Below are 25,315 nucleotides of genomic sequence, written 5' to 3' on the forward strand. Positions count from 1 at the left end.
TACGTATGCTCCTGTATATATATATGTTGAGAGAATACGTATGCTGTTATATATTTTTATGTTCAAGGAATACGTATTCTTTTTTATATATTTTTTTGTAGAAATAAATAATATATAAAACGTTAAATAAAAATAATTTTAAAATTTATTTTAATTAATAATATAATAATTTTTTTTTATCTCCTTGTTATAAAATTCTTTTTCTTTTTTTATTTATTTCGATACGTTCTTGTTCTCGATCTTATATATACGTTGTACTACAGGATATGTTATATATTATATATATAGTATATTATAAATTACATTATGAAAAAAAATAAGAATAAGAAATATTATATTTATAATGTATTATTTTTAATATAATGAAAAATATATATATATATATGCATATATATTTTTTTTATGTAGATATATGATAGATAATATAGATAGAGAGAAACAGAAGAAGATATTTGCCTCTTTTGTTATCTCTAAAATATATATATAATAAATTAAAATAAGGCGAAAAAAAAAAAATATATTAAGGTTTATAATTAAATATATAAACATGTTGTATTCTTTTATATGTTTGTATTTTCGTATTTTTTTTTTTTCTCATATATAATTTTACAAAATATATAAAACATAAGAAAATAATATATATAATTAAATATATAAATAAAAGAATACATAATATATATAATATTTTTCATAAAATGTAATTGTTGTTTTTTTTTTTGTTAGAATATTTAAATTTATTATAAAAGTATTAATATAAATTTTTTTTAAAAATATATATATAAAACTAATAATTATTATTATATACATATTAAATATTATTTATTAATATATATATTATATATATATTATAATATTACAACTATTATAATTAATATATATAAATATATATACAATACTTATATATATATATATATTTCAACACAATACTATTATTATTATTCTACCATATCACAATACTCCCATAACATACGCAATACGCCACCACCACCGCCCACACTTACCATGTATGCCACGATATAAACCACGTATGTATGCATGTATGACATCATGTAGTGGTGGAGTTAACAAAAATGGGGCCCAAGACGCGTGCGCCTGACTATAGTAGTGCCCCGGATGCCAAGCATCTGTTGGATATGATTGGGAAAGACGTGCACGAAAAAGCGAAAAGTGAAGCTAAAAATTATATTGAGGAATTGAAAGGAGATTTGAACACAGCAAATGGTCGTAGTTCGGAAACAAGATACACCACAGATACGTGCACCCTTGTAAAAGAATATTATACTACACGTCTTGGTGTTAACAATGAAAGGAATCCGTGCAAAGGGTTAAGTGGAATAATTGTAGAACGTTTTTCGGATACACTTGGTGGCCAATGCACTGATCATAGAATAAAAGGTAATAATCGTAATGTAACTGGTGGAGCATGTGCTCCATATAGAAGATTGCACGTATGCGACAAAAATATGGAAAAAATACCAACGTCGAAGACGTCTACTGACACATTGTTGGCAGAAGTGTGTTATGCAGCAAAATATGAAGGGGACTCAATTTCAGGTCGTTATCGACAACATCAACTGACTAATAAGGGTTCTCAACTATGTACCGTATTAGCACGAAGTTTTGCAGATATAGGTGATATTGTCAGAGGAAGAGATCTGTATCTGGGTTATGATGATAAAGAAAAAGAAAAAAGAGATCAATTAGAAAGTAAGTTGAAAGTTATTTTCGGTAATATATATGGTAATTTGGATAAAAATAATCGCTACAATGATGATACTCCAGAGTATTACAAATTAAGAGAAGCTTGGTGGGACGCAAATCGCGCCAAAGTATGGGAAGCTATCACATGTGATGCACCAGATAATGCTAAATATTTTCGAGGAACATGTGGTGGTGATGATGAAAAAACTGGAACTCAGGCTATTCACAAATGCCGCTGTACCAAGTCAAGTGGCGGAAAGCCCGGCAAAAATGAGACCGACCAGGTCCCCACATATTTCGATTATGTGCCGCAGTTTCTTCGCTGGTTCGAGGAATGGGCCGAAGATTTCTGTCGTAAAAAAAAACATAAATTAAAAGATGTTAAAACAAATTGTCGTAATGATGAAGAACAAAGGTATTGTAGTGGTAATGGATTTGATTGCACAAAAACTATATATAAAAAAGGTAGAATTGTTATAGGTGAACATTGTACAAAGTGTTCTGTTTGGTGTCGTATGTATGAATCTTGGATAGATAACCAGAAAAAAGAATTTCTAAAACAAAAAAGAAAATACAAAACAGAAATATCAGGTGGTGATGGTGGGGGTAGTAGCAGGAAAAAACGGGTTGCACGTAGTAGTAGTAGTAGTGATGATAATGGGTATGAAAGTAAATTTTATAAAAAACTGAAAGAAGTTGGCTACCAAGATGTCGATTCCTTTTTAGAAAAATTAAATAATGAAGAAATATGCAAAAAAATTACTGATGAAAAAGAAAATATTGATTTTAAAACAGCTGATAATAGTCTTAATAAAAATATTAATAAAGAAGGAACATTTTATCATTCGAAATATTGTGAAGTATGTCCCGGATGTGGGGTCGAACGTAATGGTAGTGGATGGGAAGAGAAAAGTGGTGGTACATGCGATGTTAAAAAACCTTATAAGATTCGAGATGATGCCCCGTTTAATGATATCAACGTCCTTTCCTTCGGTGATAAAGGAAATGAGATAAAACAAAAAATTGACAAGTTTTGCAAAACACAAAACGGTAATAGTGGTAAGGCTAGTTCTAGTGGTAGTGGTGATTGTGGTACTAATATTGATTCTTCTTTGTGTGAACCATGGAAATGTTATAAAGGTGAAGATGTAATGAAACCTGAAGATGATGATGACCAACAAGATTATGAAAATATGAAAAATGCAGGCGGATTATGTATATTGCCAAACCCCAAAAAACATGAAAGTGAAAAAAAGACTGCAGACGAACCTGCTGAATTCCAAAAGACATACAATGATTTTTTTTACTTTTGGATAAGACGTTTTTTGAACGATTCTATGTATTGGAGAGGCAAAATTGGGGGATGCTTAAAAAATAAATCAGAAAAATGTAAAAATGAATGTAATACAAATTGTGATTGTTTTAAAAAATGGATTGGAAAAAAGAAAGAAGAATGGGACAAAATAAAAAAACATTTTAAAACGCAAGATTTTGGCAGTAAAGGATTTCTTGGCCAATTTGGTTACGATGAAGTTCTTAAATATGTTTTGAACATAGATGAACTTTTCAAAGATATTAAAGATGGTTATGGGAATGCAAAGGAATTAGAAGGAATTAAGAAACTGTTGGAAGAGGAAGAAAGAAAAAATCAAGTAGAAGCAGCTGATGGTGGTGCCAGTAGTGGCAAGGACAATACCACAATTGATAAATTACTAAAACATGAAGAACAAGACGCCACCAAATGCAAGGACTGCAAACCACCAGAAGAAAGTCTCGCTCGTGCCGAAGTAGCAGGTGACAACATCCCCAAAAAAGAGGATTCCGACGAAGAGGAAGAAGAAGAGGAGGAAGGCACGGAAGGGACGGGGGAGGTGGAGGAAAACGTCGAGGAGGACAACACGGAGAACAAGGACCAGGAGGATGTATCGGGGGAGGGATCAAAAGAGGCGGAGAAGGAACCAACGGCAAAAAAAGACGAAGCGGAGAAGGTGTGCGAAACAGTGAAAAGCGCACTCACTGGTGACGATCTCACAAAGGCGTGCCAACAAAAGTACCAATATGGTAAGGAAAAATTCCCCAATTGGAAATGTATACCAAGTGGTGACAAAACAGACACAAGTAGTGAGAGTGAAAGTCCCCCACGTCAACGACGTGACACCACTAGTGGTGTCGTTACAACCGCCCCATCTAGTGCTAAAAGTGGTGACACTACTGGTAGTATTTGTGTGCCACCCAGGAGGCGAAAACTATATATAGGTAAAATAAAAGAGTGGGCAGGAATACAGTTGAAATCACAGGTAGAAGGTGGTGGTACTGGCAAACAGTCATCACAACTACAACAACAACAACAACAACAACAAGAACAACAACAACAACAACAACAACTAAAACCACAATCACCAGTAGCTAGTAATTCCACTTTGACCACTTCGGCCAAGCAGTCGCCGTCCAACCCACGCGCCGACGACTTGCGTGATGCGTTCATCCAATCTGCGGCAATAGAGACGTTTTTTTTGTGGCATAGATATAAGAAAATAAAAGAAAAAGAGAAAAAAGAAAAACAAGAGGAAGCACAAGGAAACGTATATACACAAACCGACGAAAACAAAAACAAGGACCCCCAAAACGAACTAAATGGTGGCAAAATACCTGATGGTTTCCTGCGACAGATGTTTTATACATTAGCAGACTACAAAGATATATTAGAAGGGAAGAATATAGTGGTGGACATGTTAAGCGGTAATGACAAAGACACTATGAAAAAAATACAAGCGAAAATAGATGAAATTCTCCCAAAAAATGGCACATCTCCTGGTTCATCTAGTGGTAACGACCCCGAATCCTGGTGGAAAAACCACGGTGAACATATCTGGAATGCTATGGTATGTGCCTTAACCTATACAGATAGTGAGGCAAAAGAACAACCACCAATACAGGATAAAGAAGTGAAAAAGGCACTTTTGGATAAAGAGGGCGCCTCCAACGAGCCCATCTCCCAATACCAATACAAAACTGTGGAACTTAAAGAAGAAAGTAGTGATACCAAACCCCAAATCGCCTCAGCCCCTAGTGATACACCCACCCTCAACAACCCCAAATTGACAGAATTTGTGGAAATACCCCCATTTTTTAGATGGTTACATGAGTGGGGAAGCGACTTTTGTGATAAAAGGGCGCGGATGTTGAAAAACGTGAAAAAAGCATGTAGAGAAAAGGGTGATGATGAATACAAATGTAGTGGGGATGGACATGATTGTACTAAAAACGGAAACCTTGGACATCATAAGATGCTTGAAGATCCAAATTGTCCGCGTTGTTATGAACAATGTAGAAAATATAGAAAATGGATAGATATAAAATTCGAAGAATTTCATAATCAAAAACATAAATATCAAGGGGAATATGATAAATTAAAAGTCAATTCTAGTGTGGATTATAAAAAATTACAAGGTTATTCTACTGCTGCAGATTTTTTGAAAGAATTGAGACATTGCAAAGATGGTCAAACTAGTGAGGAAAAAGATAATGATAATAAAATAGATTTTAAGGAACCTCTTAAGACGTTTGGTCATTCAAAATATTGTGAGATGTGTCCTTCATATGAAGTTAATTGTAATGGTAGACGTGCTAGAAGTGGTGGTAATGATCAATGTACACCAGTTAACGGAAATGGGAATACGTGGGACAGTGTTTTTGAAGGAATAAGTGGAAACGGTGAAAACAGTACTATTACCGTAGAAATGATTGATCGTAGGGGACCGTTTATTAAAGAGTATTCAAAAGATTTAAAAAATTCAGAACAATCAAAAGATTCAAATGATTTATTTAAAACATCACGTTTATTTAAAGGTATAAGAAAACAAGAATGGACTTGTAAATATAAAGGCGAAAATATGGATCTGTGTAAACTAAATAATTTTAATAAAGTAATAGACCTTAATGACTATACTACATTTAAAGTATTGCTAATATATTGGTTAGAAGATTTTATAGAAGGTTATTATATATTGAAAAAAAGAAAAGTATTCGAACAATGTAAAGAAAATGGAGGAAATAAATGTAGTGAAGAATCTAAAAAAAATTGTGCATGTGTGAAAGTATGGGTAGATCAAAAGAAAGAGGAGTGGGATCAAATAAGAACACATTTTAATAATCGAAATCAAAGAAAAGGTGACGATGACATGAAATCTTCGGTTAAAAAGATTTTGGATCCCTTGATATATAGAATGGATCTTAAAAATGGTAAACGAAAGTTTGATGAGTTAACAGACTTCCTGAAGGCATATGAATGTAAATGCGTTGACAACGCAGGAAATAGTGAGAAGGATGTTGTAGAATGTTTGCTTGAAAATCTTAAAACAAAAGCAACATCTTGTCAAACCCAACACCAACCTAGTGGCAAACCAGGTCAAACGTGTGAAAACCCCATCACCCCCCCTGATGATGAGGACTTAGTCCTTGAAGAAGAACAAAACCCAGAAAATATGCGACCGGGATTTTGTCCGCCACAAACACCAGCACAACAAGAGGAAACAGATGGCACTTGTGATGCAGTCGCTCCTGGTGCAGCCAAAAAAGCGGAAGAAGAAAGTGGCATCCCCCCAGCAGCAGAACCCGAAGCCGATAAAGGCCCAGAACAAGCCGATACAGAGAAAAAAGTCCCACCAAAAGCAGCCCCAGCACGACCAAAAGATAAAAAACGACCCAAACGACAACCCCGTAATGTATTGGAGCACCCCGCGGTTATACCCGCCCTCATGTCTTCTACCATCATGTGGAGTATTGGCATCGGTTTTGCTGCATTCACTTATTTTTATCTAAAGGTATTAAATATATATATATATATGTGGGGATGTGTTTTTTTTATATGTATTTGTGCGTATGATTGGATATATATTTGTGTATATGTATGTGTTTTATATATATTTTATATATATGTATTTATATTAAAAAAGAAAAAAATGAAAAAAAAGGAAAAAAGAAAATAGGAATATAAAATTTATAAAAAAAAAAAAAAAAAAAAAAAAAAAGAAAAAGATTTTAAAAATAATAAAAATTAATATAAAAATATAAATTTTGATAAAATAAAAAATGAAAAATATTATCAAAAAGAAATTAAAGAAAATTTTATATATTTAAAAAAAATGATTATAAAAAAAATTTATTAGAAATAAAATAAAAAAAAATTTATTAAATAAAAACAAAAAAAAAAAAAAACATGTTAAAAAAAAAATATATATATCATAAAATAAAAAGAAAAGGGAAAAAATGTTAAAAAAAAAATATATATCATAAAATAAAAAAAAAATTAAAAAATAAAATAAAATAAAAAAAAATTAAATAAAATAAAATTAAAAAAAAAAAAAAAAAAAAAAAAATTAAAAAAATTGAATTAAATAAAAAAAAAATAAAAAAAATTTATTTAAATAAAATAAAAAAAAATTTAATTAAATAAAAAAAATAAAATAAAATTAAATACATGCACATATACATATACATACATATATTATATATATATACCCATAACTACATACACATTTACACATACATATACATACATATATTATATATATATACCCATAACTACATTCACATATACACATACATATACATACATATATATATATATACCCATAACTACATTCACATATACACATACATATATATATATATATATTTATATACCCATAAATACATACATATATACATTAACAAACACATAGATATACATAAATACATATATACATTAACAAACCCATATATAATACCTAAATACATATATATACATACACATATATGTTCATTTTTTTTTTTAGAAAAAAACCAAATCTACTATTGATCTTTTGCGTGTCATTAATATCCCCAAAAGTGATTATGATATACCGACAAAACTTTCACCCAATAGATATATACCTTATACTAGTGGTAAATACAGAGGCAAACGGTACATTTACCTTGAAGGAGATAGTGGAACAGATAGTGGTTACACCGATCATTATAGTGATATTACTTCATCTTCCGAAAGTGAGTATGAAGAGATGGATATTAATGATATATATGTACCACGTGCTCCTAAATATAAAACGTTGATAGAAGTAGTACTAGAACCTAGTGGTAAGAACACAACAGCTAGTGGTAAAAACACACCTATTGATACACAAAATGATATACAAAGTGATGGTATACCTAGTAGTAAAATTACAGATAATGAGTGGAATACATTGAAAGATGAATTTATATCTAATATGTTACAAAGTGAACAACCAAATGATGTACCAAATGATTATAGTAGTGGTGATATTCCATTCAATACACAACCGAATACTTTATATTTTGATAAACCTGAAGAAAAACCTTTTATTACTTCTATTCATGATAGAAATTTACTTAGTGGAGAAGAATACAGTTATGATATGAGTACTAATACTATGGATGATCCAAAATATGTATCAAATAATGTATATTCTGGTATTGACCTAATTAATGATTCATTAAATAGTGGTAATCAACATATTGATATATATGATGAATTATTAAAACGAAAAGAAAATGAATTATTTGGAACAAATCATGTGAAACAAACAAGTATACATAGTGTTGCCAAACCTATAAGTGACGACCCCATCCACAATCAATTGAATTTGTTCCATACATGGCTAGATAGACAAAGAGATATGTGCCAACAGTGGAATAATAAAGAGGAAGTATTAGATAAATTAAAAGAAAAGTGGGAAAATGAGACACATAGTGGTGACATAAATAGTGGTATACCTAGTGGTAAACTAAGTGATACACCTAGTGATAACAACATACATAGTGATATTCATCCTAGTGATATACCTAGTGGTAAACAAAGTGATATACCTAGTGATAACAACATACATAGTGACATACCATACGTGTTAAATACTGATGTTTCCATACAAATACATATGGATAATCCTAAACCTATAAATCAATTTACTAATATGGATACTATCTTGGAGGATCTGGATAAATATAATGAACCTTATTATGATGTGCAAGATGATATTTATTATGATGTAAATGATCATGATACATCAACTGTGGATACTAATGCTATGGATGTACCTAGTAAAGTACAAATTGAAATGGATGTAAATACCAAATTGGTGAAAGAGAAATATCCTATAGCAGATGTATGGGATATATAATATATATATGTATGTATATATATATATATGTTTGATTTTTTTTTTGTTTATGTGTACATTATATTATATTTTTTATTTGTTGATGTTATATTATATTTGATTTGTGTATTATATTATATTTTATATTTGTGTATTATGTTATATTTTTTAATTGTTCATGTTATATTATATTTTTTGTTTGTGTATTTTTTTTTTTTTTTGTATTTAATTTTTAGTGTTACAAATTATATTATATATATGTACATATATATATCATAATTATATTGTATTATATATATATATTTAATATGATAACAATAATAGTTAAAATTATTTAAATTAAAAAACATAAACTATTGGAAACGCATTGAATATAATAATATATTACTATTTGTATTATTGTTATTAATACTACTATTAATAGTAATATTATTAGAAGTAGTAATTAACAGTATAACTATTAATTTTATTAGTGATAACAGTACTTTAAAAATTTCATATTTTTATTTTTTATTTTATAATTTTTACTTTTTATTATATTAAAAAAAAAAAAAAAAAAATATATATATATATAAAAATTATTATTATAATTTTTTTTTCCTAAATGTGTTTACATATAAAATAATAAAAAAAAAAAAAAAAAAAAAGAAAAATTTGAAATATATCATATAAATTTCATATATATAAAAAATAACAAAAAAAAAAAAAAAAAAAAAAATTTTAATATATCATACAAATTTCATATATATAAAAAATAACAAAAAAAAAAAAAAAAAAAAAAAAAAATATATAAATATAAATATAAACAAAAATGGAAAACATTTTACAGAAGAAAAAATATTTAATAAACAAATTTTTTTTTTTTTTTCTTTTTTTGCCACTTAATATATATAAAAATATAATGATAATAAATCAATGCATACCGTAATATAGAAACAAATAACACTTAAAAAAAAATTAAAAAGAACAATATAAATTATGAAATATATATGAAATTATATCTCATAAATATATACATATTATCAAATAAATATATATATATAAAAACAAAAAATATCTACATATTATACTAAATAAAACAACATAATAAAAATTACAAAGGCAAAATAAAGAAAAAGTGTATTATTATATTAAAATAAAAAATATACATTATTCTTTTTTTTATTGTGTTTTATTTTTATTTATTTCATGCATTTTTTATATTTTTATTATTTTTTTTATGTATTGTATCTATTTGTTATATTACGTATAATTATTATATTTTGTTATATGTTGACTATTTTTTGAATTCATTGTATTAGTAGTATTTCTAATAAAAAATAATTAAAATAATAAAATATATTATGAAATAAATATAAATAACATAATATATAATATGATAGGTTTCTTAAGGAAGATAATTCTGAATTGAAATAATATACTTATTGGTTTTAATTTAAATTATATAAATATAGATATAATATTTTGAATAATATGTTTCTTAAAATATTTATAATAATAGTAATCATAATAATCATAATCATAATAATCATAATTATAATAATCATAAGTTTTATTGTTTTTTTTGATATATATTCCTTTGAAAAACATATGAGGTATTTAAAAAATATACGTTACATTATGTTTTAAAAAAATAATATATTATAATACGTATAAGTATTTTATATAAATTAAAAATTACATTGTTTATTAATTAAAAGAGTTTTAGAAAATAAATAAATAAATAAATAAATAAATAAATAAATAAATAAATAAATAAATAAATAAATAAAATTATAGAAAAATAAATTATATATAAAAGCGCAATACATATAAAAATATATAGTTATTTATAATGGAGAAAAAAAAAAAAAAACACACGGTACATTCAAAGAAAAATACTACGTGTACCATACATCCTACCAACATCGAAAAATACCAAATACATCACATCTATTCTTTCAATAATTTTATATATTGCAGTTTTTTCTTCATTTTCTTTTTTCGTCGATAACGTAAAATCTTATATATTATTACCATAATTAAAATTATGACCACTATTGCAACTATTGATACTATTATAGGAGTATAGTAAGGAGTAGTTGTAGCTTCTATAGCCTTCTTGCTTGTTTCTAAAACTGCTGCTTTTTCAGCGGAAGCCACCTGAGCCTTTGTAGCTTCAGCAGTAGTTTTGGCATTTTTGACGATAGTTTGTACAGTTGTTTTTATAAAATCTTCGGGTGAAAAACTCCTACCTACACGTACCGATGTAGCAAAAATTCGTCCTTCCACAAAAGTGCAAAAAGGCTTGCTCTTGCCAAGTAACATAGAAAGAGATCCACATTGCGACCCTTGATATTGAGCATAAATATATCCACTAATGAAAGTCTCATTCGTATAATTTGATGCATTAAAAATTGACCCCAATTCCTTAACACCTATAGTTGATAAACGAAATTGTGATTCTACTTGTGCAATTACTTCAGCCACACCCTTAGCAGCACCTGCAGCCAAACCCTTAGCTGTACCCTTAGCTATAGCAGCTTTCGTAGCGGCAGCAATTGCCTCAGTTTTCCAGGCATTTACAGCAAGTGCAGCAATTTCACCTAATACTCCTGTAGAGGGTGCAACAATACCTCCCAAATTTTGTGCACATTTCAAGCATTCTTTTTCCATTTTGTCCTCCAAGGATTTTTCGCAAATACATGTTGGAATAGCATCACTTTGTATATCTGTGTGTAGTGTGGCAAATTTGTCCATTAATTCTTTTTCCAATTTATCTTTTAATATAATTTTCTGTATTTCTTTATCGCATTTATCTTTACATTTTTGGCGTGTAGTTTTCATCCTTTCGTCATATTCGTGAAATCGTTGTGTTGTACGATCCTCAAATTGTTGCATGACTTCTTTCATTTCAGGGTCATTATCATAGTTGGCAAGTTCATATAATTCACATTCGCATAATAATCTAGTGATTGGTATTTTTAATGTATGATGTGTGGTGCTGTTATGGTTCCTTTGATTATATATCTATACAAAATGGTCACATATATATGTATATTATAATTAGTTCTTTTTTATTTTATATATATATGTTATAAATATGTATGTTTTTATGTTTATATATATATGTATATTTGGACTATATATATATAAAAATTATATATACGATATCGTAATATATTTATATATAAATATATATATTATATTATAATATGATTATATTAATCCTCTTTAATATATATGTGACATGGAATTACCAATATATTTAATGGAAGAGCAAACAATAATATATTAATATAATGGACTTTCATTTTTTTTAATTGTGATACGTATATTATTTTTTGATAAATATTATAACTAAAAAAATCACATAAAATACTTTATTTTATATTATAAATAAATTAAATAAAAATGTTTAACATAAAATATGATTATAATTTATTTAATATAATTAACAATTATTTTCCCATTATGTAAATATATTTTTTTTTTTATAGTGGATCCACATTTGCCATTTTATTTATTACAAAAAAAAAAAACAAAAACGTAAAAAAATTAATATTAAAATAATTTATCAAAACATTCTGCATTTTTTATAATTTTTTTTAATTTTTAATTTTTAATGAAATTTAATTTTAAATCAACACAATAAATTATTATGGTTATTTTTGGTTTATTTTTTTTTTATTTTTTTCATTTTTCTCAATAATATCTAACGATATAGTAATAATACAACATATTTCTGTGTTGTAAATTATTTACAAATGTGCAAAACCAACGTTTTGGAAATTGTGTATGACATATATATATAATACCAATTTATAATATATATATATGAAATACTTATGAAATAGTTATTAAAACATATAATTTCGTAACATTGTTGTTATAAAAACAATTAACAACAAATATTTTATAACATAATAAATGATATAAAATCTTCTTCAAATAATAATATATACATATATATTAATAAATAAATTTTCATATATTATGTTATTTGTTTTGTTCTAAAATTTATTGTATGTTATAAAATTCCCTCTAATTTATCTATGTTGTTACTAAGATTAATATTATTTTTTTTTTTTTATAAAAATATTACAAATAAATTAAAACGTTAATTTATCATTAAAGTAGTAAATTATATAATTATCGCAAAAAATATAAATATTTATTATTATTAAAAAAAAAACAAATAACAAAATAAGATATTATACGTACTATTACATAATACATTCTATTGTTTTATGTTATTCAAATATATTATAATCATAACGTGTATTATTATATATATATTTCTTAAAATAGAAGTTATGGTATTTTACAACTTATGATACATTAATTTTATTATTACATGTTGTAACAAAATAATTAATTACTACATATTTTAATAAATATATTATTATACAATAAACAAATAACGCGACATTATATATACTATGGAAAAACAAGGAATCATTTATTTTTATTTTATACGTAATTAGAAGCGTTAAAAAAAAAATTCTTCATATTTCTTAAAAAGAATTTATTTCCTATATTGATGATGATAGTACGTATGAATACAAAAAAAAAAAAAAAAAAAAGGATATCATATAAATATTGTTATTCCAATACAATTATTATATTTGATATATTATATTATTACTATTTTATAATAATACTTATTGTAAGATTAGGTTAATTCATTATTATTATATTATAATTTGTTCATATATCGGTATATGGTGTTGAAAACATTTTTGTGGTTAGTATATTAAAATATATATATATATAATAAGAAATATTTTGGTGAATTATATTAGCTTATTTTAATATACAACCATATAATATACTACTATGAATATAATTTATATGGTATGGTATATTTTTCTATTTTTTTTTCTTTTTTTTTCTATTTAATCACATACATATTATACAAATAAAACAAATTTATATATACAAATATCCAAAAACAAATTAATAAAAAAATTCAAACAAAATATATATACAAATAATCAAATGTGTCAAATTAAAACAAAATAAAAAAAAATATTTTATACAAATAATCAAATGTGTCAAAACAAAATAAAACATATATATATTATACAAATAAAATAAAAATTATATATTGAATTATGTACAATGACATTTAAAAAAAATTCAAAAAAATAAATAAAATAAAAATATTACTCAATAAATTTTGAATCCAATATATTTACAAATATTATACAAAAACAAATAAACAAATTATATATATACAAATATTATTATACAAATATCGATTTTTTTTTTTTTTTTTTTTTTTTGGTATTTAATTTTTAGTGTTAGAAATTATATTATATCATATATATGTACACATATATAACATGATTGTATTGTGTTATATATTATGTTATATTTTTTAATTTTGTGGTCTCATTATATACAATCATATGTATATGTATAGTGTTATATATATTAATTATAATCACATAAGTAGTTAATATTATTTAGATTAAACATATTAAATATTATAAAAATAAATATATAATTTACACTCGTTTCACTAAAAAAAAAAAAAAAATAAATAAATAAATATAAATAAAATAATTTAACGACCACATAACATTAAACAAAAAAATATATATATATATTGTTATAAAAATTGAATTATCATGGTATCCTTGTATTAAAAAATATAAAATTGACAAAACATTAAATTGAATTTAATATCATGAAACCATATATTTATTCATTTAATAATTTTGTGTATTGGGCTTTTTTCTTCATTTTTTTTTTTCGTCGATAACGTAAAATTAAATAAATAATTACCATAATTAAAACTATAATCAATATTGCAACAACAGAAGCAATAATAGCTGTCTGCTTACTCATAAATATAGTATTTATCGCCGTAGTCTGTTCTTTTGTGATTTCAGCAGTTAACTCGGCACTTTTAACAGCACTAGCGTCGGCAGCAACCCCTTCGGCTTTTGTAACAATATTTTGTACAGTTTTTTGTACAACATCTATACGTGAAATATATTGTTTTGGTTGTGATACAGATGGAATTTGGTTCGACACCGACTGGCAAAAAAGAAAATCATGCTTAGCGGCACTGGAAGGGACGCGCACACTCCATAAAGGATAATCTGCACATTTCTCAAAATGTTGTTCATAAACAGCTTGAGCAATGTTTGTGATATTTTTATAAGATGTTGTAGCAAAATAGGTTCCCAAATCCTTACCACCTAGAGTTGATATACCCATTCGTTTTAATCCTGCAATAACAAATTCCTTACCTGCTTGAATACCTGCAGAATTAGCGGCCTCCGCAATCTTATCAGCACTGTTAGCTATAGCTGTTTTAATAGCGGCCTTAAGTGCCGCAGGTTTCCAGATATTTATAGCAACCCCACCAAATAATCCAATACTTCCTGCAACACCTCCTAGCCCACACCCACACATAAGACAACCTTTTTCTATTTTTTCTGCTATGTTTTTCTCCATTCTATCTTTTTGAATAATTTTTTGTATATTTTTGTCACGTTGTTCTTTACGTTTTTGTCGTTTTTCTTTCATACGTTCTTGGTATTCTTCAAAACGTTGTGAGGTTTGTCGATCGAAAACTTCCTTCACTGAATTGATTTCCTCATCATTATCATGAATTGAAGATTGTGTGTCACATTCGCTTAACACTCGTGATGTAGTAGTTGGTGTATGATGTGGTGTGGTGTGTGGTTTATTTTTACTATGTACCTATAAAAAATATATCATATATATATATATATATGTTATAATTAGTTGGAGTATATTATTTTATATATATTTGTTATAAATATGTATATTGTATATTTACCATAAATTATAAAATAATATATATATATATATATATATATATTTATAAATATTTCATTCATACATGATATGATGTTAACAATATATTTAATGGAAAGAAAAATAATAATATTTTAGTGTAGTTCAGTTTCATATTTATTGTGATACTACTATTATTTTATGATTAAAATTATAACTAAAAAAATTCATATATAATAATATATTTTATTGTTATATAAGTATTACATATGTTTTAACTAAAATATTATTATAGTTCTATAATATAATACACAATTATTTTTCCCATTTATTCACAACAAAAAAAAATTAAAAAATAATAAATAGGAAGAAAAAAATAAATAATATAGTAAAATATTTCCATATTTTTTATAAATTCCCATCTTAATTTCTAACAAAACCTAATTTTATATCATACGATAAATTATAATATTAATTTTATTTTAATATATATGTATATAATAAATAAAACTATAGTTACAAATAAATAGTTTTTCGATGTAAATAAAATAAAAATGTGTAGAGAATTAATTTTTAAAGGTATTCAATAAGTATATAAGAATTTATTACAACATATATGAATATATATTACAATATAAAATTGGTATTATTTCAATTTTATAAAACAATTTAAAATAAATATTGTGTATCATAATAAAACAAATAAATATTTTTCAAACTAATAGTAATTGTATTTCTTTTAGGCTTTGTTATTATTTTTTTTTCTTGTTCTAAAAATTGTTGCATGTTATAACTTTCTCTCTAATTTATCTACGTAGTTGCAAAGGATAATATTATTATTTTTATAAAAATATTTGAACTTATTTTAAAAAAATATTAATTATTAAATTATTTAATTATATAATTATCACAAAAAAAATGTTTTTAATATTAATTATTATTAGAAAAGGAAATTTAAAAAAAAAAAAAAAAAAAAAAAAAACACTTAACGAAATGAGAAATTATATATACTATTACACAATATATTGTATTGTTTTATGTAGTGTTTTATCTTATACATATACATTCTATTTATAATTATTATATATATATATTTCTTAAAATAATCATAGTATATTACAATTTATCATACATTAATTGTATTATTACATGTTGCATCAAAATTATTAATTACTATATATTTTAATAATTATATTATTATTATATATTAAATAAGTAACACAATGTTATACATATTACCAAAAAAAAAACCGAGTTATTTACTTTTAATTTATACATAATTTATAATTATAAAAAAAAAAATTCTTAATATTTCTAAAAATAAAATTGTTAACTATAATGATGATGATAGTATGTATTAGTACAAAAACAAAAAAAAAAAAAATTAATAACTAGAACAAAGTGAGTAAGCAAGAACGAAAAAAGAACAAAGAAAATAGAAAACATTAAAATATTGCTACAATAGCATGAATCTTATACGTATATATATATATATATATATTTTATTTTAAAAAAAAACACTTTTTAGCAATATGTGTAATAAAAAACCGATGGATGAATTTCATAAATTAATAGATACATTAATACTATTAAAATTTAATTTTGAAATTGTTGAAGAATACTCACGAATAATTATAGCTTATAATATATTTTATATTTGTGTTATTAGTTATTACTTTATATATGAACAAATATAATGCATTTAATGAATATACGTTATATTAAGTTTTTATAAAATAGAGTAATACTATACATATATATATATTTTTTCCCATATAACCATATAATTGACACTCATATAAATTTAATTTACATATCTAGTCTTTGTGTATTTTTTATCCTTTGTGTAAATATTGTCTTATGTTCATTAAATAAATCATTTTGTAATGTATCATAATACTTTATAAAAGCATAAATACAATTTTTCATTTCATCAATTGATTTTCCATCTTTAACTAATTTACAAAAATTAAGAGTATGTTCAATGTCTGTAGATGATAGTGCCACTCCAATATCATGAATTGATGTATACAATATAGATTATTTAATATTTCAACATATACATTTTTTACCCACTAAAATGATGATAACATTGATATTTATATGTAAGTAAATAATCTTCTATATAATATGATAAATTCCTTCATCCTTTTTTTCACTTTTATCATATATGATTATACTCTGAAGAAAAAAAAAAAAATATAATTAATATAAAAAGTAAAATGAATGTCGTATTAGTATATAATAATTTATGTATTCAAATAAAATACAAAAAATATATAGTTAATATACATATGTGTTATTTACAAAAATTGATACTACAAATATTAATATGATTATTATATATTATTTCATAGAAATAAGTTATATTTTAAATAAAAATTAAAGTGTATCTAATAACCATCACAACTAAATAACAATTATTATGCTATGAATTTCGTTTTACATATTTTATATAATTTTTATTTACATAATACATATATATATGTGCGTTATTATATATATATATATATATATATTACGATAAAATCATAAAAAAATATAACAAAAAATATTTTAGAAAAATCCATTTATATCTTTTATGGTTAGTATTATTTATACCTTCCTGTTTTATTTATTCACGTTTTATAAAATTGACGTATTGTTAATAAGTAGTTGTATATTATGAATTATAAGGTAATATAATTGCTATAATTATAATAATCATTATCATAATAATTATCATAATAATTATCATCGTTTTATTATCACAGTTTTACCTTCATATAAAATTTGCAAACGAATTTTCATTTAGACATATTCGAAAAACCTATTATAATATTTTATTGTCTTATTATTTGATACTTGTTACTATACATATATATATATAGATTAATAATTAACTATATCATATCAATAAACATTTATAATATGAATGGTGCTACAACCATGTTAACAACGCATGTATATCTATGGGTTTATATGGTCATCACTATATAAAAGATTTCAATGCAATTATAAAATTTGTTTTATTGTGATACATAATTTTTTATATTTTAGTAAAATTTATATTCGATAGATAACAGACCGTTACACCGATATTTATGTTTCGTTAGAATGGTTATTTTGTCTTTTAATAATATACATATATATATAATCTATAATTTATAAAAAGACAATAAAAGATTAAAATGATTAAATTTTAAAATAAGTTCACGCTAAATGTATCACAGCATTCATTATTGGAATAATATGCAATTTTTATATACTTAAGTATTTATCATTACCATTATTATTATATATATGTAAAATTAAGATAAAAATATAAATTAATTGCACGAAAAATTGTATATATGTATATATTAAGGCGATTAATATTTATTATTATAATAATAAAAACAAAAAATATAAATTAGGACGTAGAGTATATATATATATATATATATATTTACTGCTTTATAATAGTTATAGAACTATATATAATTATAATGTAATATATTATTATGTTAATATTCAATAATATATATATATAATTATTCCATACTATCTATAAATAAAATTGAAATTACGATGTGTTAACAAAATTATTCATTTACAAAATGTAAGTATGTGTTGTTTACTTTATATAATATTACAGAAAGTTCTTTTCTCATATGAACCAATATATTTTCTTTCTGTCATTATTTATAATATATTGTTTACATTATATATTTATATATATTTTTATTTATATTTTTTTAAATTATACATACTATTATTATTATAGAAAATAGCTACCATTTTAGAAACAATACGCAAACGATTATATATATATATAATATTAGTAATTGAACATAATAGAAAAATATATTTTTGTTTATCGTATTTATTATGTAAAGTCGTATATTTCTTTTCAATATATATATAATAATAATAATTAACATAATTTTTTTTTTATTTAAATATATATAAGTATATTATTACAACTAGTAATCCTACAAATATTATATCAAGAAATTCTAAAATAATATATCTACAATTTTAATATTTAATATAATACATATATTATCAAAATATTACAATAATTTCTATATTATGAATAGTATATATTTGTATAACGCACAACACTACATAAAACTATACAATAGTATTTTATTAATCTTAATAATTTCTTTTTTCTTTAATTTATTTCTAATATTATATATAAATACATTTTTTTTAATAGAATATAATTTTAAAAATATATATATATATTTATTTATATTTATATAATTTTAGATACATTAGAGAGAAAGGTATAACATACAATATATTTTATAACAAAAAAAAAAAAAAGAACATAAATACTTTGTTAAAATATATTTGGTTTAATTATTATTATTAAAAAATATATATTGTTTTTTTTACGTTTAATAACAAATATTATGATATGCAATGATTTTTATATGACAGCAATATAGTTAACATACATGTTGCAATATCAATTTCACTAATAGGTTTTTCCAAATTGTAAATTATATGTGGTATACACGTTCAACAGCCATTAATTTACACATATGTATATATTTTACAACAAAAAAATAGAAGTTCTTACTAAATCGTAACGTATTTTTGAAAAATATTAAAAAAACCTTTTTAATTGTAATTTATCGTATGATATAAAATTAAATTTTATTAAAAATTAAAATTCAAAATTATAAAAAATGTAATATATTTTGATATATTATATTTTTAATTTTTTTTTTTTTTTTTAAGGTTTTAAATAAAAAGGCAAATATGGTTCCATTATAAAAAAAAAAAAAAAATTATATATTTATATAATGGGAAAATAATTGTATATTATGTTATTAAATGTATTATAATAATGTTTTATGTTAAACATATTTGATGTATTTATAACACAAAATAAAATATTTTATGTGATTTTTTTAGTTATAGTTTTTATCATAAAATAATATACGTATCACAATAAAAAATGAAAATCCATTATACTAATATATTATTGTTTCCTCTAAAATTAAATATATTGGTAACATTATGTGATAAATAAATAAAATATTCATAAATATAATTATTATATCTATATGACTTATATATATAGTTTAAATATACATATTAATTACAAATATATAAAATCATAAACTACAAATAAACATTACATATATATGTCACCATTTTTTATAGGTAAATACCCACAAAAAACCACACACCACAGCACGTCATACACAAAAAATACCAACCACAAGGTCATTAAGCGAATGTGAATTGTATGCACCTGTCAACTATTATAGTGACCCACAAATGAAAGAAGTGATGGATAATTTCAATAAACAGACACAACAAAGATTTCATGAATATGACGAAAGGATGAAAACTACACGCCAAAAATGTAAAGATCGATGTGATAAAGAAATCCAAAAAATTATTTTAAAAGATAAATTAGAAAAGGAATTAACCGAAAAGTTCGCGACATTACAAACTGATATACAAAGTGACGCCATTCCAACATGTATTTGTGAAAAGTCGTTAGCAGATAAAGTGGAAAAAGGATGCTTGAGATGTGCACAAAATTTGGGAGGGGTTGCACCCGGTTGGGGTCTGCTCAGTGGTTTTGACTATGTGACATGGTCACAATATATTTCCGGAATTGCTGCAAAAGCTGCTGCAGATGCAGGTCTTAAGGCAGGTGTAAAAGTAGGTTTGGTTAACGTTGTCAAAATAGTAAGAAATACATTAGGTAGTGCAGGTGAGGTACCTCCAATGGATTGGGAAAAACTTATTATTTTTGGTAACTTTTCTGATGGAGTAACACTTCATGCTATATTTAAAAACTTAGATAATATGATGAATGGTTATTTAGATTCTAGAAAGTATTCTCAATTTTCTATGGTGGTACAAAAATTTGCTGGAAATTTTAAGCCAATTACTGCAAAATATTCTAAAGAAGTAGCAGAAGTCACGAAAGCGGTTGCTGATGCTAAAACCGGTGTATTGACAAAAGCAGGCAATGCAACTAGTAGTTTATCTACTGGAATAACTGCTTCCATTATTGCAATTGTAGTAATTGTTTTAATTATGGTAATTATTTATTTAGTTTTACGTTATCGACGAAAAAAAAAAATGAAGAAAAAACTCCAATACATCAAATTATTAGAAGAATAGATATGTGACTTTTGGTATTTTTTTATGTTCCTAGGACGTTTGGTACACCTACTGTTTTCCTTTGAATGTACCATATTTTTTTCACCATTATAAATAACTATATTATTTTTATATGTCTTGCGCTTTTATATATAATTTATTTTTCTATAATTTTATTTATTTATTTATTTATTTATTTTCTAAAACTCTTTTAATTAATAAACAATGTAATTTTTAATTTATATAAAATACTTATACTTATTATAATATATTATTTTTTTAAAACATAATGTAACGTATATATTTTAAATACCTCATATGTTATTCAAAGGAATATATATCAAAAAAAACAATAAAACTTATGATTATTATAATTATTATGATTACTATTATTATAAATATTTTAAGAAACATATTATTCAAAATATTATATCTATATTTATATAATTTAAATTAAAACCAATAAGTATATTATTTCAATTCAGAATTATCTTCCTTAAGAAACCTATCATATTATATATTATGTTATTTATATTTATTTCATAATATATTTTATTATTTTTTTTAATTATTTTTTATTAGAAATACTACTAATACAATGAATTCAAAAAATAGTAAACATATAACAAAATATAATAATTACACGTAATATAACAAATAGATACAATACATAAAAAACCAATAAAAACACAAAAAACAAATCAAATTAATAAAAATAAAACACAATAAAAAAAGGAATAATGTATATTTTTTATTTTAATATAATAATACACTTTTTCTTTATTTGGACTTTGTAATTTTTATTATGTTGTTTTATTTTTTAGTATAATATGTAGATATTTTTTGTTTATATATATATATATTTATTTGATAATATGTATATATTTATGAGATATAATTTCATATATATTTCATAATTTATATTGTTCTTTTTAATTTTTTTTTAAGTGTTATTTGTTTCTATATTATGTATGTATGCATTGATTTATTATCATTATATTTTTATATATATTATGTGGCAAAAAGAAAAAAAAAAAAAAATTTGTTTATTAAATATTTTTTCTTCTGTAAAATGTTTTCCTTTTTTGTTTATATTTATATTTATATATTTTTTTTTTTTTTTTGTTATTTTTTATATATATGAAATTTGTATGATATATTAAAATTTTTTTTTTTTTTTTTTTTTTTTTTTTATTATTTTATTTGTATACACATTTAGGAAAAAAAAATTATAATAATAATTTATATATATATATATATTTTTTTTTTTCTACTGTTAATTTATTTGTTTTTTTTTTTTTTTTTTTTTTTTAAACATAAATTTTTTTTTCTTTTTCTTTTTCTTTTTTTTTTAATTTTAATTTAGTTCTCACTGTATAAAAATTTTTTTTTTTTTTTCGTATAAAATTTTTTTTTTTTTTTCGTATAAAATTTTTTTTTTTTTTTTTTTCATATAAAATTTTTTTTTTATTTTTTTATTTTTATTTAAATTTCCATTTAATTCTCATTGTATAAATTTTTTTTTAATTTTTTTTCTAAATATATTTTTTTATTTTTTATTTAATGAGATTTTTTTTTTTTTTCTTATTCAATTTTAAATACATAAATATATATAAAACACATACACATATAAATACATCCATTTACCTTTAGTAAAAAGTAACTCAACGCAGCAAACGCAATTCCTACACTTAAAGGAAAAGCCGAAATCGACATCATTTCCGGTAATATGGAAATATATGTGGGTTTTTTTTATGTGTTTTTCTTTTTTTTTTTTGTATATAATTTTTAGTGTTATAAATTATATTATATCATATATATGTACACATATATAACATGATTGTATTGTGTTATATATTATGTTATATTTTTTAATTTTGTGGTCTCATTATATACAATCATATGTATATGTATAGTGTTATATATATTAATTATAATCACATAAGTAGTTAATATTATTTAGAATAAACATATTATATATTATAAAAATAAATATATAATTTACATTCATTATACTAAAAAAATAAATAAATAGATATAAATTAAATAATTTAATGACCATATAACATTAAACAAAAAAATATATATATATATTGTTATAAAAATTTAATTATCATAACAACCATGTATTAAAAAATCTAAAATTTACAAAAAAATTAAATTGAATTTAATAACATGAGAACATATATTTATTGATTTAATAATTTTGTGTATTGTAGTTTTTTATTCATTTTTTTTTTTCTACGATAACGTAAAACTAAATAAATTATTATCATAACTAAAACTATAATTAATATTGCAACAACAGAAGCAATTATAGCAGTCTGACAAATAGCATATTTAGCGTCTACTACACCTATGCTTCTTTGTATAGCTTCATCAGTAGCCTTTTTTACAGCCATTCCAGCAGAAACTTCGGCCTCTGATACCACAGTTTTTACAGTCGATTCTATAACTGTTCTCGATGAACCTTGGCTTGCATGAGGTAATTTTTTCGATACCAACGTGCAAATAGGATCACTAACGCTAGGAAGATGGACAGAGCCAGATGGTATACATGTCGTGTTATAATGAGAATAAACTTTTTCAGAAATGACAGACACTTTCATATAATTTTCTACATCAATAAATGATTCAAATCGATGAACACGTAGAATTGATACACCAAATTCTTTTTCTATTCCTTCAATGACTGCGCTCTTAAATGCCGTAGCACCCTTAGCAGCACTCTTAGCTATAGCTGCTTCAATAGCAGCATCAAGTGCCGTAGGTTTCCAGATATTTATAGCAATCCCACCAATTATTCCAACACCTGCTGCAACACCTCCTAGACCACACCCACATTTAAGACAACCTGTTTCTACTTTTTCTGCTAATGATTTGTCCATTTTATCTTTTTCAATAATTTCTTGTATATTTTTGTCACGTTCTTCTTTACGTTTTTGGCGTTTATCTTTAATACGTTCTTGGTATTCTTCAAAACGTTGTGATGTTTGTCGATCGAAAGTTCCCTTCACTGATTTCATCTCCGCATCATTATCATAAATTGACGATCGGATGTCACATTCGCTTAATACTCGTGATGTATATCTTGGCGTATGACGTGTTTTGAGGTATGGTTTATTTTTATTATATGCCTATAAAGAATGTAATATATATATATATATATATATTTGTTATAAATAGGTATATTGTATATTTAGATAAATTATAAAATACTATATATATATATATATTTATAAATATTTTATTCCTACATGATATGATGTTACTAATATATTTAATGGAAAGAAAAATAATAATATTTTAGTGTAGTTCAGTTTCATATTTAATGTGATACTTATATTATTTTATGATTAAAATTATAACTAAATCACATAATATAATTAATTTTGTTTTATTAAAAGAATTACATATATTTAACGCACAATATTATTATAGGATTTTACTATAATGCATAATTATTTTTCCCATTATATAAAATATATTTTTTTACTGTAACAATATTATTCCCTTTTATTCAGAACAGAAAAAAAAAATTAAAAAATAATAAATAGGAAGAAAAAAATATATAATATAAAAAAACACTTCCATATTTTTTTATA

General features: G+C 23.3%; 5 protein-coding genes and 1 pseudogene across 5 annotated transcripts, besides 1 other annotated feature; 2 read left to right on the plus strand and 4 right to left on the minus strand.

The window, feature by feature from the left end:
* Nucleotides 1-1,070: 1,070 nt before the first annotated feature.
* On the plus strand, nucleotides 1,071-8,876 carry PF3D7_0900100 (erythrocyte membrane protein 1, PfEMP1; the record flags this gene model as incomplete). The annotated part of the gene is made up of 2 exons (XM_001351841.1): nucleotides 1,071-6,524; nucleotides 7,518-8,876. 2 exons carry the CDS (start codon nucleotides 1,071-1,073, stop codon nucleotides 8,874-8,876), a joined length of 6,813 nt encoding a protein of 2,270 aa, XP_001351877.1.
* Nucleotides 8,877-10,787: 1,911 nt separating this feature from the next.
* PF3D7_0900200 (rifin) lies at nucleotides 10,788-12,148 on the minus strand (the record flags this gene model as incomplete). The annotated part of the gene is made up of 2 exons (XM_001351842.1): nucleotides 10,788-11,864; nucleotides 12,095-12,148. 2 exons carry the CDS (start codon nucleotides 12,146-12,148, stop codon nucleotides 10,788-10,790), a joined length of 1,131 nt encoding a protein of 376 aa, XP_001351878.1.
* Nucleotides 12,149-14,543: 2,395 nt separating this feature from the next.
* On the minus strand, nucleotides 14,544-15,786 carry PF3D7_0900300 (rifin; the record flags this gene model as incomplete). Its single annotated transcript, XM_001351843.1, has 2 exons — nucleotides 14,544-15,554; nucleotides 15,718-15,786. 2 exons carry the CDS (start codon nucleotides 15,784-15,786, stop codon nucleotides 14,544-14,546), a joined length of 1,080 nt encoding a protein of 359 aa, XP_001351879.1.
* Nucleotides 15,787-17,420: 1,634 nt separating this feature from the next.
* PF3D7_0900350 lies at nucleotides 17,421-17,633 on the minus strand (annotated as a pseudogene).
* Nucleotides 17,421-17,633: a sequence feature (Plasmodium exported protein, unknown function, fragment, pseudogene).
* A 2,911-nt stretch (nucleotides 17,634-20,544) lies between these two features.
* Nucleotides 20,545-21,731, plus strand: PF3D7_0900400 (rifin; the record flags this gene model as incomplete). The annotated part of the gene is made up of 2 exons (XM_001351844.1): nucleotides 20,545-20,598; nucleotides 20,754-21,731. The coding sequence occupies 2 exons, from the start codon at nucleotides 20,545-20,547 to the stop codon at nucleotides 21,729-21,731; spliced, it is 1,032 nt and encodes a 343-aa protein (XP_001351880.1).
* A 2,168-nt stretch (nucleotides 21,732-23,899) lies between these two features.
* On the minus strand, nucleotides 23,900-25,036 carry PF3D7_0900500 (rifin; the record flags this gene model as incomplete). The annotated part of the gene is made up of 2 exons (XM_001351845.1): nucleotides 23,900-24,847; nucleotides 24,968-25,036. 2 exons carry the CDS (start codon nucleotides 25,034-25,036, stop codon nucleotides 23,900-23,902), a joined length of 1,017 nt encoding a protein of 338 aa, XP_001351881.1.
* Between the last annotated feature and the right edge of the window lie 279 nt (nucleotides 25,037-25,315).

This window comes from Plasmodium falciparum (assembly GCF_000002765.6).
Source record: "Plasmodium falciparum 3D7 genome assembly, chromosome: 9".
NCBI lineage: Eukaryota > Apicomplexa > Aconoidasida > Haemosporida > Plasmodiidae > Plasmodium > Plasmodium falciparum.